This window comes from Geotrypetes seraphini, chromosome 7 (assembly GCF_902459505.1).
Source record: "Geotrypetes seraphini chromosome 7, aGeoSer1.1, whole genome shotgun sequence".
NCBI lineage: Eukaryota > Metazoa > Chordata > Amphibia > Gymnophiona > Dermophiidae > Geotrypetes > Geotrypetes seraphini.
In genome coordinates, this window is record NC_047090.1 from 168,948,602 (window position 1) to 168,962,670 (window position 14,069).

General features: G+C 39.3%; 1 protein-coding gene across 3 annotated transcripts in view; it reads right to left on the minus strand.

The window, feature by feature from the left end:
* VRK1 (VRK serine/threonine kinase 1) overlaps nucleotides 1-14,069 on the minus strand; it is a 121,211-nt gene that overhangs the window by 50,966 nt on the left and 56,176 nt on the right. For all 3 annotated transcript variants that reach the window (XM_033950802.1, XM_033950803.1, XM_033950804.1), the window contains exons 6-8: nucleotides 12,598-12,706; nucleotides 8,145-8,237; nucleotides 3,368-3,500 (exon numbers count right to left, since the gene is read on the minus strand). In XM_033950802.1, the coding sequence (XP_033806693.1) occupies nucleotides 3,368-3,500; nucleotides 8,145-8,237; nucleotides 12,598-12,706 (335 nt within the window). The remainder of the gene's footprint in view (nucleotides 1-3,367; nucleotides 3,501-8,144; nucleotides 8,238-12,597; nucleotides 12,707-14,069) is intronic.

The window sequence follows — 14,069 nt, forward strand, 5'->3', positions numbered from 1 at the left end:
TTTAAGGGGATTTGGGGTCCATTAACTAATTTTGTCACATTATAATTAAAGTGATTCCTTTTTATTTATGTTAGATTCCTTTGCACATCCAGGGTGGGGGGGGTGTATTATTTATTTAGAGGTATAAATTTCATAATATTCTATAATATTGATGAGTATAATATAATATCATTACTGTTATAGGTTAAGAAGGGATTTAAAATTTTTATTGTAATATTTCTGATGTTAATAGTGTATTTTCATATAGTTGGTTTTTTTTTTTTTCGATTTTTCAAATGTATACATTGTCAAGTTCAAAATATCAATAAAGAAATAAAAAAATTAAAAAATTAAAAAAAAAACCACATTTTTTTCTGGGACATGTGTTTAAGGTAAATGACTTCTACCCGCACTACATTTTTCAATGGCCAACCTTTGTTTGAAATTTAGCATCCCTATAGTCACATCCCTTTTTACGGAGCTCAGGTTTGTTAAAAAAAAAAAAAAAAAAAAGTATACACATTTGAATATGACACTTCCATTTCAGAGTATCTTTACCCTCTTTGGTGCACTGAATTTGCAGTCCTAATATTTATAGGAAAAGACATTTCTGCAAACCAGGATGGTATCAATCTAGTTTGGAAGAAAGAATCCTCCCCCAAAACCTAGTTGGACACTAACTTGTGAAAGACTTCAAATACAGATGATTATCAGTGCAGGACCAGGAAATGCTCCTATGATTAAATATTCCTAGTTCCTGACAAATAACTTAGAGCTTTTATTCCAAAATGCACATGGCTGATTCTACAGAATTATGAATTTCTGAAGTCTATTGAACATTGATAAAGTTTGAGAATGCAGAAAAATCAGTTGCCAAAAAAAAAAGTGTCAATTATAAATGACCCTAGAAAACTGTGTGGTGCAGATGTAAGAGCTACAGCCTCAGTTCCCCGAGGTTGTGGGTTCAAATTAGAGAATGACACGGGGACAAATTTTTCCCTGTCCCCACAGGAACTCATTTTCCCGTCCTGTCCCTGTGAGTTCTTTTCCTGTCCCTGCCCCATTCCTGCAAGCTCTGACCTCATCTGCACAAGCCTCAAACACTTTAAAATCATAAGTAGCAGTATTCTAGAGCTCAGATTGTGATGTCATAATGTTTCATTCCACCAATGCCCAAGCTCCGTCCTCATCTGCACAAGCCTCAAACACTTTAAAATCATAAGTAGCAGTATTCTAGAGCTCAGATTGTGATGTCATAATGTTTCATTCCACCAATGCCCAAGCTCCGTCCTCATCTGCACAAGCCTCAAACACTTTAAAATCATAAGTGTTTGAGGCTTGTGTGGTTAAGGCAGAGCTTACAGGAATGGGGCAGGAACAGCGACAAAACTCGTGGGGATGGGACAGGGAAATTGAGATCCTGCAGGGATGGGGGGGGGGGAATTTGTCCCCATGTCATTCTCTAGTTCAAATCCCACACTGCTCCTTGTGACCCTGGACAAGTCACTTAATCCCCCATTGCTCCAGATACATTAGACAGTGTGAGCCCACTGGGACAGATGGAGAAAAATGCTCAAGTACCTGAATGTAAACCACTTAGGCTATAAATCCTTATTGTAAAACTTGCTGAGGATATTCAGTCAAACCCTACAGTATGAAATTGACCCTTCCTGGCTTAGTTTGCTTTAAAGAAGTGCTGTATCACTCGGGTGTGCTAATCTTTGCCACCAAGGCAAAGGGCAGGATTTCCTGTCAACTTTCCAAAATGCAAAGACAGACCGAATGCAATAATTTCTTCATATTCCACTGTACTCGCTGGATTCAAAAAGGCCAAATCATGTTACATGCAGGAATGAACTATCTACAAACAACTTATTACATAAGATCATTGCTGTAGAACAAAAATAGCTAAGAATCTGCTGAACTGGCAAACTGCAGAAGTTAAGAGTAATGAGATCTCAAAATCAACCTCAAAGCACTGCAACAAATCTGAAATACAGTAATTACTATTAATCATTACTATAGCATTATTAGATGTATGCAGTGCTGTACGCATTTGTGAGCCCATTAGGGACAGAATCTAAGATTTCTTGGGGGGGGGGGGGGTGTTATACCTGGGGCAATGGAGGGTTATGCACCTTGCTCAGGGTCACAGGCAGCTACAGTGAAAACTGAACCCAGTTCCACAGGACCACCATTAGGCAACTCCTCCACCCCCCACACAAGCCCTCCAAAATAGCTCAACTTGCCAAAGTCCTGGGACGCAGAACTTAGGCTAAGAACAGTTTTCCTGCGCTGCCTCCTACTCCCTTCACTGTGACTAACAGGCGATTTAACTAGAATTGCCTGCTCAGGGGGTTCCAGTGAGCACAATCCAAAAGAACTGTGTAATGTCAGTGCTTCTGTTGATTCAGGCAATTAATACCCTAAGACTATTATTCTTCATTTCTACAAAGTAAGAATAGCCATAAAGTGCTTGAAAAGTGACTTAAGTTGGACTATATTACCCAGCCGAGTAAAACGTGGCAGAGAGAAGACCCTGGGCTAGCTGAAAGCAGCCTGCTGTGCATGCTGTTGCTACTGTCAAGCAGAATAATATTTAGAGGGCCGCAGGGAAAGAGGGAGAGAGAGAGAGAGAGCGAAGAAAGAAAGCAATGAAGACTGGGGGCTGGAAAGAGAAAGCTCTGGACCAGATGAAGCACTAGTGCACTTCTCCCTCCGTATTCACGGTGGTTAAGGGCAGAGCCGGCCCGCAAATATTAAAAAACCGCAAATAATATTCGGGCCAGTTCTGCCCCTAACCCCCGCTTCCCCTGGCTATTTTAAGCCCTGAAAGCCCCCCTTAAGCCTTACTTGGTGGTCTAGTGGGTTTTCGGGGCAGGAGCGATCTTCCCACACTCCTGCCCCGTGTAGATCGCTCACAGGAAATTGCTGCCTTGAGTTCCCGTAGTCTCTCGAGCCATTTCCTGTGAGCAATCTGCACGGGGCAGGAGTGTGGGAAGATCGCTCCTGCCCCGAAAACCCACTAGACCACCAAGTAAGGCTTAAGGGGGGGCTTACAGGGCTTAAAATAGCCTGATAAATGAAAATGCATTTTTTGGTTTAAACCCGTGAATAAGCGAATCCGTAGATACAGAATTCGAATACAGAGGGGGGAAGTATATTTCTAGTGCCCTAGCCCAGAGCCTCACCTGATCCAATGGTTGAGCCAGCTCTGTATGCATTTAATCAGTGTGTTACCATAGCAATAAGATAAAAAACCTGAAATTTAAAAAAAAAAAAAAATCAACTTAAAAAAAACATTAATGCCCAGTAGCAGTATTATTCACTCTTATGCTATGTTTCATGTTAAGTCAGGCAAAATTAATAAAAGGCTCCGATGTCATACCAACTCCCCTGTGCGCATCAATACTGGTAAACTCGATTGTGCCATCATGACATTTTTTGGGGTCTTCTCTGTATTCTCTGTGAACTCCTTCTGGGCAGTATCGATAGGCAAGACCATAATCTACCAAATACACCTAGAAATTTCCATAGAAACACACAATTAGGAGCAGGTTTATTCCTTCAAAATTTTGTTGGTATTGGCAAACCATCACATTTGGACAAGCTTTCACAAATTGATTCTGCATATCTACAAGCTAGGATGCAAGATACTAGAAAATCAGGATAACAAAGATTTAAGCAATACAGCTTTATACACGTTATACAAAGTCTTGCCAGAATGCATTTGTAGTTAACCCATCACACACAATGGAGTCTTAGACCTTGTCCCCCATTTCTCACACTGATCCCTGCCACACCCAGTACCAAAGAAAATAAATACTCATACCATACCATGGTACAATTCCCTTCCTTCCTTATTACTCTGATTAGCTTATCCACACACACCCCATAGTAGAAAGGGAAAAGGGATTGGGACTTGAATACACTTCTCAATCCGTATTCGCTGTGATAGGGGATTAACAGAACCGCAAATACAGAAAAAACAAATAACTTTTTCATATGTTATTCGCTGTTTTCTATTAAAAAACCATCATGAATATAGTGAAACCGCAAACAACATGGTGGGAGACCTGGCTTGTTCCTGAAGGAGAGGCAAAACACGATGAAGAAAGTGCTGGGAATCAGCGATTTTCTCTGTAAACGCTTGGAATCAGCGATCAATTTCTCTATGCAAGCTGACGTAATTGGGGGAGGGGGGAGGAGCCAGCAAGCTAAAAACCATGAATAATCAAAACCGTGAATGCTGAAACTGTGAATACGGGAGAAGTGTACTGCCTTTTTTGTAGCTTTTACAACCACATAAAACAGTTTACATATAGGTACTTCAAGCATTTTCCCTATCTGTCCTGATGGGCTCCCATCTAATTTAGCTGGGGGCAGTGGAGGATTAGGCAACTTGCCCAGAGTCACAAAGAGCAGCACTATACCATACTCTCCTCTAAGAGAGGTTATATAAAACAGAACTGATTAGCACATGGCATACAAATCTTTTCAAAAACGTTATTATGAAATGACAGATAGATGGAAGCAGAGGAGGAGAGAAAACTTGTAATCCTGACAGACAGAAAAGTATTCTGTAAGACGAGAGAATAAAGTTTCTCCAGGGAGGCGCTGTTACACCTACACAAAGCTTTCAAAGTATTGTTCAAACTTATTTTTTGGTGTTGGCATGTGGTGAAGAATATGTTCGAGTGATCATATATATTAAATTCATCTTATGACAAAGTTTATCCTATTAAACGCAACACATTTTTTTCCCATTTGTCATGCTGTCCTATCTTTTACATCGCTCTTTTCTTTATTTTTTTAATTGTTGTTTTGTAAATCGCTGTGATCTGTTGTAAGCTTCAGCAGTATATCAAATTTTAAAAAACAAACACTTCTATTAAGACACTATCGGAGACAGACAGGGAGAACATTTGGGAATCTGTCCTCCTGGCTGGGTAAAACACCCTCTGAAACCAGAATGGGGACAGAGTCCAATTTGCTGGACCCAGAGCTTAGTTTTTATACTATTCTGTTGCATATTCATTAGCATGTATGACCTCAGAGTCGGATAATAAACCTTCTCTGTTTTTCCTAATCTTTTTTCATGTTTCTCTCATGTCCCATGTCCTATTTGCGCATCTGGATTATGTCATTGCCAACAAATTGTAAATTGGGCCTCCTAATTGGAAAGCTATTCACAACTCCTTATTGTCCAGGTGCCCCCTTACTCTCTCCATGACCCCATCAAGTGATGTGCCTTATCAGGAAGGAACACAGAACAGAAATAAGATGCTGAGACTTGACAAACAGAGCCCCTCAAAAGCTAATTCAGTAATAGCTTATTATAGTGCCTTATCTATAGTTACAGGTAAGCAGAGGCGTTTGGGCTGCTTATATTATGTTCCAGATGTCTAGTTTTACCTTACCCATGAAACCAAAACATTGAGAAGCTTGCAGAATGGTTTATACTGAGACCTCAAAAGAAGGTAAAGTCTAAGGAAGTCTTATTTATTATCAGCAGCTAATTATAAAGAGAGAGTCAGGACCAAGCTTTAAAGAGGAAATGAGCGAAACAAAGAACAAGACCAGGGTTTCTTTCTCACAGTCTTGGTTCAATGCTCAGTCCTTATCTTGTTGCTAACTAGAGCAAGTAACACATTCCCTTCTCCAATTATCTCAATTTCAATAGCCAAGGGGTGTCAGACCTGTGCCTGGTTCTTCTGCCATTGAGTTAAAAAAAAAAAAATGGTTGTAGCAGAGATGTTTCTCAGAAAAATTAGAGTTGGCCTGGAAATTTTAAAGTAGGCCAGCTATGATATTAAACTATTGTATCTCTTTTCCCACATCTCTCTTTATATCCATTACTCCACAGATGAAAGGTATCTACTTATCAAATCTTTTTAAATTTTACCTGGAATTTTGGTACCTCAAATTAAAGCCCATATACTCAAATATAAACATATACTCAAATATAAACAAACATTTCCTCAACTATAAACAAAATTTTGGACTTGCAAGAAAGCAACGGGAACTCATAGTAGGCATTTTTGATCACGGCTCTCACTGGGCAGGAGGGAGGCGGGGTGGTTTACAGTTGGCTGGGACAGGACGCGGAAAGATTTGCTCTTGTCCTGGCTCACCGCTGGACCACCAGGGCTTCAGGCAGGCCTGTAGTGAGCATCAGGGGCTGGGTAGGAAGGGAAAGAAAAAGGAAGGAAAGGAGGGCTGGGTGAAGGCAGGGCACTCTAATATAAACCCCTCAGTTTATATTCGAGTCAACCTTTTCTCCTTTTGGCGGGGGCAAAAGGTTACCTTGGTCTATATTCGAGTATATATGGTAACAGGGACTGCCAAGTGACATATTGGAAAATACTCAGGAGCAGCAGGGATTTACCTCAGAAGACATGGAAACGATTGCACGTGCCCCCTTCCCTCCCCCAATGGCAGGGTTTGCCTAAGAAGGACTTAGGCTACCAATTTAATTTAAACAATTTTGGGCACTGAATTTTAAAGCCAAATCCATGTTACCCTGAGGTACTTGACCCGTATTTTTTAATTCTCATCTTAGCTCCACCTCCATTCTCAATGTCATCTTGCAACGGAGAAAATTCTTCACATATCAACGAGCCACGTTGGAAAATAGTTCTCTATAGTGGTTACTGCACTTGAAAAGGCCAAGTTAAAAAAAAAACCCAAAAAACCCCAAAAACAAAAAAACACCTTTCAGTTAACTTCTATACCACCAATGTTTAAGAACCCCTTTTTAAAGAAGCTGCTATGCTTAAAACATTTGTGGTATCTGAATGCCATTCCCAAGTCTTAAAAAATCTGACAGACAGGATTGAAGCATACTTGTCCATTTTTATTGCAAATCAAATATTGAAGTTATTGGGTACTAGCATATATTAGCCAAATACACAGGCAAAAAAAGTCAAATAGCAGAAAAAGATGTACAGAGCAACCCACAAAGATGTAGAAACTGTACATTTAATACAAGTTGCTATTTCACAAGGCATCATATTCCAATAAAAGTTCAAAATAGCTTCAAGTTAGGATGGATAACACATCTAAATTTCTTTCAGAAAAAGGCAAGATTACAGATTGATATTATTTGGATTTTTGTCAGGTACTAGTGATCTGTATTGGCCACCATGAGTATGAGCTACTGGGGTCATAGCATGGAATGTTGCTACTTTTTTTTTTTTTTTTTGGGGGGGGGGGGGGTTGCCAGGTGCTAATGACCTGGATTGGCCATCATGAGGACAGGCTACTGGGCTAGATGGACCATTAGTCTGGCCCAGTAAGGCTATTCTTATGTTCTTAAAGGGGGATCTACAAAACTTCCTGGCAAAAGAAACCTTAATGCTCAGAACATTTTCTTGCAAATTCTTGGTTCCCAAATGAGTCTAGTTTCCAAGATACGGCAATAAACCCAAATGAGAAGCCATATAACTGAGGTAGCACATGCTATCTGTCTGACAGGCATGTCATGTACTGGAGTAGCCCAGTTAGCTGGGTTTGGGAACCAATGCAGTAGAACACAATTTGTTCAGACCTCTCAAATCTGCTGACCACGACAACCCAACTACAAAACATTCAAGAAAGAACAGAAAACCATACTATCCAAGAAACTCGTCAAATGATCTATCCAAACCGTCATCGACCCTTCCCAGACTCCAACGCATACTATAACTATCAACCTTGCAATCTCTCTAGGAATGCCCAGGCTAATTTCTTGTTGTAAACCGCCTAAAACTGAAAGGTATTGGCGGGATAGAAGACTCCAATGTAATGAAATCATATGGATTTCAAAATTCCGATACATCTGGGTTCTCCCGTTAAGAGGATCACAACCCAGGAACTATAATCTCCCACCCTAATGAGTGGAGCACCCTTTAATCCAAAGATCTGTCAAGTACCAACAGACTTTTGCCCTTTAGTGAAATTTAATCTGTAAGGCATGAGTTCCATGGGGCTTTATGCAAAAAGGTTTCTGCTTGTACAATATTTTCTGTGGAAATCTAAAATCCTTGTGCAAAATGGCTGCATGCATAATTTGTAATTAGGATAACTACACTTGCAGACTACATTTTTCCAGCCCAACTTTTATCTAAATCTTAAGTCTAGACCTTATGGTTTTAAGACCCCCCACCCAACCCTACAAACATTACCTGATTTGGGTCCTTGTAGTTCAGGAGGATGTTAGATGCTTTTATGTCTCCATGCACATATTCATGCTCATGGATGTACTCCAAAATATCAAGCTGCAGAACAAGAAAAATGTTTTGGTTTTTTTTTGTATCACAGGGCTGCACACAACACAAGGAGACACCCTCCTAGATTACAAATAGACTTCACTGCCTTTAGAAAGCAGGCTTCTTTACTCCCAGCAGGCTGAAATTAAAGAACATTTTCACTACAGAAGGAGCCGCAGCCATATCACTAAGATGTATGCAGTAAATTGGACAAGGTGTTAGATAAAGGGGGTATTATAGCCAGGCTCTTGGGGACATGCTAATCACCAGATCACAGGAAATGGGGCAGACGTTATCCCTCATCCCCACTACTGCAGAACTGGCTACCGTGTAGTCTGGGTTTTTTAGTCCCCTGATTTACATGCACAATTATATTAGAAAGCAGAGCTCAACAAATCTGTCTTCTTTAAAGCTATGAAAGCACAGTTATAAACAGCAAGAGATCAACATTTAAGAAGAGCATTCTAGGACAACTAGGTTGGGAAAAAAGGGAAATGCTACAAACTATGGCAAGGAGACTTGCGTTTTAAAATCACTTTGGCATGTGAATTTAAAAGACTCTACAATTACTCCAAAAACAGCTAGAAAACCGATACAAAGGGCTGGAAAAATCCCAAGCATTAGGAAGTATAAAAATCAAATCCATCAGGGAGAGCATTACAATTGGTGCAAAATGCCGCAGCTAAGTTAGTAATGGGAATTGCCAGGATGGTACATACCGTGTTTCCCCAAAGGGTCTTATATACATCTCTTTTCTAGGCCACCTTTTACAAAAGCTTAACCTAACTTATTATATATACGCAGACGACATCTCCATATTAATACCAATAACAAATGTGACCTCAACCAACTCAAAACATATCTCCTCCATCATGCTCGAAATAGAAAAATGGACTTTAAACTTCAAACTGAAATTAAACTCAGAAAAGACAAAGATTTTCCTTGCTAGCCCAAACGAGAAAATCTCCGCATCTACAATATATGTAAACGGCCATGATCACCCAATACTAAAAACCATAAAAATACTGGGAGTCACCCTGGATACCCACCTGTCCCTGACCGAGCACATAAACTCGGTGACTAAAAAATGCTTCTTCATCCTTTGGAAACTGAAAACCATAAAAAAATACTTCGACCCGCTATCCTTCAGAATATTGGTACAATCACTGATTTTATCCATCCTGGACTACTGTAACATTGTCTACTTGGGAATATCTAAAAAAAATGTGAGAAAACTGAGAATAGTTCAAAATACGGCCATCCGTCTAATATTCGGACTAAAGAAGAGCGATCATGTTAGTCCATTCTACAAACTCCTTCATTGGTTACCAATTGAAGCACGAATTCTATTCAAATTCTCCTGCCTCTGCTATAAACTAATCTGGGGACTGGCCCCCAGCTACCTACTACCTCACTTCGAATTCCACTCCTCTATTAGGCCTACCAGAAACCGTAACCTCTTTACCTACCCAAATATCATAGGCTGTAGATATCGCACCTTCTTTGATAGAACATTCAAATTCCAAGCAGGTAGACTGCAAACTTGGACAGGCTACTTCACTTATGCCGCCAGAGAATCATATAGTATCTTTAGGAAAGAACTAAAAACCACATTGTTTAAGAAATTTATAACCTAACCAGACTTCTCCCCTAAAATCGGAGCCTCCTCCCATCCCAAGGAGTCCGTCTACCCTCTTCTGCCAAAATTTCTATCTTTAATTGTTACCAGTTTTTCCCACTGGTGCCCGTCCTTCATTCAAATGTACCAAGTTAACAACTTACTTCTCATCAACATCTTATGTTATCTTTTTCACCTTCGCAGCCTTGCACCTTTGTAACTCAAAGCGCAATCTCCTTTCTCTTCTCCTACTTATGCTCTGAATATCGTCGACTGTATAATGCTACTCATTGTGAAACCATGTAATACACAGCCCTGTAACTCTCCTGTTACTATCACTTGATGTTCAATGCTATACTCTGTAATTCGCTGTCTGTACAGTTTCTCTTCATTGTAAACCGCCTAGAAGTCGCAAGATTGTTGGCGGTATATAAGAATAAAGTTATTATTATTATTATTATTAATTTTTGCTCCAAAAAAAAAAAAAAAAAAGACGCATTATGGCTTATTTTCAGGGGATTTTTTTTTTTCCATGTACACAATCATCTCTCCCTTCCCCTCCACCTCAATTCTTCCTCTTTTCTCCCCCACCCCCATGTACAGCATCTATCTATCCCTCCCATTTCACTGTGCAGCAGAACCCACCGACCCTCCCACCATGAGAGACTGACATACCTCCGCTCTGAGGCCTCCATAAGCAGCAGCGGTGACAGTGTTCTTAACGGACTCCTTCGCGGCCTTCCCCATTGGTGCCTTCCCTCTGCCACATCAGTGATATGGCAGAGAGAAGGCCCCAGTGGGGAAGGCCACAAAGCAGCCTGTTCAGAGCACTGCTGCCGCTGCTGTTTTTGGAGGCCTCGAAGCGGAGGTATGTCAGGTCTCAACAAGGGGGTGGTGTCGCTGAATCGACCAGTCCAATTTTTTCAGTGAATCGGGCCACACTAGTGTCAGGGATGGAATCTGGGAGTGTTGGAAACATTCAGGGGCTTCAGGGGTCAATCTTAACTAGGGCTTATTTTGGGGTTAGAGCTTATATTAGGAGCATCTTTAAAAATCATACTAGGGCTTCTTTTCAGGATAGGTCTTATTTTCGGGGAAACACGAATTCTGAAGCAATTACTTTGGTTACCAGTTGTATTTCGGGTACAACAAAGTTGTTTCTGTGGTCCATCAGAGTATTTACCATCAAACACCATGGTACTTTGACAAGCTGTGGCACTCTAAGTCTAATAGATCTTTACAATCCAAAAATCAAACACTAGTAATTCCAATAGCGTAGGAAAATTATGCAGAAACTAGAGTGATGATTTTCTATATTGCTGGGGTTAAAATGTGGAATGCTCTGGTGGGCCAATTGCGACTGTGTGTAAGCCAGTTTCAAATTTAAGAAGCCATTGAAAACTCAGCCATTTGTTTCTGCGTTTTTGTGATTTATTAGTCGGTATTTGAAGAAAATCTGCTTAACCATGTTTGCTATTGTATTATTGCGATTTATTGGTTGACATTTGCAGAGAAGAAATTGTTTAATTATGTAGATTTTATGATTTGGTCCGTTTTTATCTTATGTTTTAATTGATGTAAAAGGGTATAACATTTTTTACAAAATAAATAGTAACCAAGAGAATGTATCGCCAGCAATTTCAAAGCTTAGGGAAAGATGCTACCGCCTGGGGCTGCCCTGTACCTAGATAAGAGAATGATGGGAATGAAGGCATGAAGAGAACAGATGAGAAACAAAACAAAAAAAAAAGGTAAGATGGGAACTGAAGTAGCAAGTACATTTTTCCCCTAAAAATGAGTTCATACTGGAAAAAGACTGCCTTTATAGATAACCATAGGAAATATGAAATTTGCACCAAAAGGCATTTATTCAAAAGGTAATTTGTATGCTCACTAGATTTCTCGCAAATAAAAACTTGCATTTGTGCAGAGAACAGCTTTTCATACTTCAATTTCCTGGCTCCCTACTATTCTAAATCCCTCTCCAACTCTGCACACTTACCTCCTCTTTTACTAAGGTGTGCTATGTGTTTTAGCGTGCGCTAAATATACATGCGCACTAGATGCTAACGCACCCATTATACATTTATGGACGCGTTAGCGTGGGCTAAAACGACTAGCGCACCTTAGTAAAAGGAGGCTTTAATTTTAAAAGCTTGTCCTATGATACAATTTTGTTTGGAACAATGATGAGAGCAAAGAGCCAAATTTCAGCAAATAATAATAATTTGCTAATGATTATGACAGGGGTTGCCATTCAGAATATAACTAGAAACTGGAAAGATCATACAAGACTTAACTATACCTTTTGGTGGAATTCTGTATGTTATGTGTATAAAATGGAACGAGTTCTTGCTATACAAAAAGGAAATTATAATAAAAATTGGGGGGCCATTGATTGAATATTCGAATGATTAGACACTTTTTTTTTTTATAGAAAGAATAATATGATATGGGGTTGGGAGGGTATAATGTGCAAGGTTCAAATAAAATGTTAATATGTGTGGAAGGGAAGGGGGAGGGGGGATAATATAGGATTTAATATTGTATGAATTATACAAGTGAATTGTATGAATATTGAATGTTTATTGTATACTTGTTATGAGATATAAAAATGAATAAAGAATTTGAAAAAAAAAAAAGCTTGTATTTACACATCTATGCTCTATTAGATAGAAGTCCAACAGTAAAGAAATAAAAATGTAAAAACACTAGGAAAAAAGTAGTTTTAGGAAGAAGGGAACAACTTACCATCCGCAAGCTGATCTGCAAGACAGTTTTGTGTGTAAATCGTTTGCCATTCTCCTCATAAACCTTATGAAGGTCTTTCCCAAACCGATCCATTACCATAAACCTGTAACTGTTGAGAACGATAAAATCCAAAATGAATATAATGCCACACACATGCGTCACATTTTACTTAGCATGCCCACCTTTGACCTCTTTGGTGAGCATTTACCCCCTTTTACAAAGGTGCGCTATGCTTTTAGTGCACGCTAAACACATGCTAAACGCTAACGCATGGGCGTGTTAGAGTTAGCTCATGCGTTGATTCAGCGCATGCTAAATCCGCGTTAAAACGCTTAGCGCACCTTTGTAAAAGAGGGCCTTAGTTAAATAGCAGCAATTAGAAGGACAAATGAAAACAACAAATTTTTTTTTTTTTTTAAATTCTTTATTCATTTTTAAACTTTCATCAAGTGTACAAAATTCATAATAAACACTATTAATTAGACCACTTGAACATCTTATCATTGTATCTTATAAATATAAATGCAACCCTCCCTCTAAGCCCATTATTCATTATAAGAAAGGGAAAATGATAGTGCTCGTGCTCATTCTTGCTGTAGAACCAAGGGATAAATTGCTTTTTCAAACAGGATAACGGATTTTTTTTTTTATATACAGTATATAAAAATTTTTATTGAGTTTCAAAACCAACAAAAATGCAATACAGTATCTATAAAAATAATATTAATAAATAATATTAATGCAATACAGTATCTATAAAAATAATATATGCATTTATAACCAATCAAAATCCATACAACAATAAAAAAACCACCCAACCAACATTTTATAAGGGAACAGAACCATACAAAGAAATACCCCCCTCCGTCCTCCCTCCCCCTGGGAGTATGTGCAATATACCAACAGGAACAAAGAAAAGACAACTACAATGAATCCATAAAAAATGTCAAAGGGCCCCATCTTTTATGGATTCATTGTAGTTGTCTTTTCCTTTGTTCCTGTTGGTATATTGCATACACACCCAGGGGGAGGGAGGGTGAGAGGGGATATTTAAATAAAGTTTAGATCAGTATATTTTCTATTGTCCATAAAACTGTATTAGTATGGAAGCAGTTGGACCAAACAATTAAGGGCATCTTTCTAAAGCAAGAGGGATAATACTTGGTCACTGTGAGGTACCAAAGTGGAGAAGCTAGGGGTAAGGGGAAGAATGGGATAATTCCTTCCTTCATTTTCAGGTCTCTGCTCATGGCATCTGCTAACACACCTTATATGCCCATTTTTGCCAAGTGGCTTTGCATAGACCAGTCTCTCTCAAACTGTGTGCCAAGGCACAGTGGTGTGCCCCAAAGAGATTCCAGAATTTTACTTTGTTTTTAAAAATTCCCTTCATGGGGCGTGGCTTGGACGCGAATCCTGATGGTTGGGTGAGAGAGTAGCTCTGTACAGATAAGCTCTATTTACAGAATATA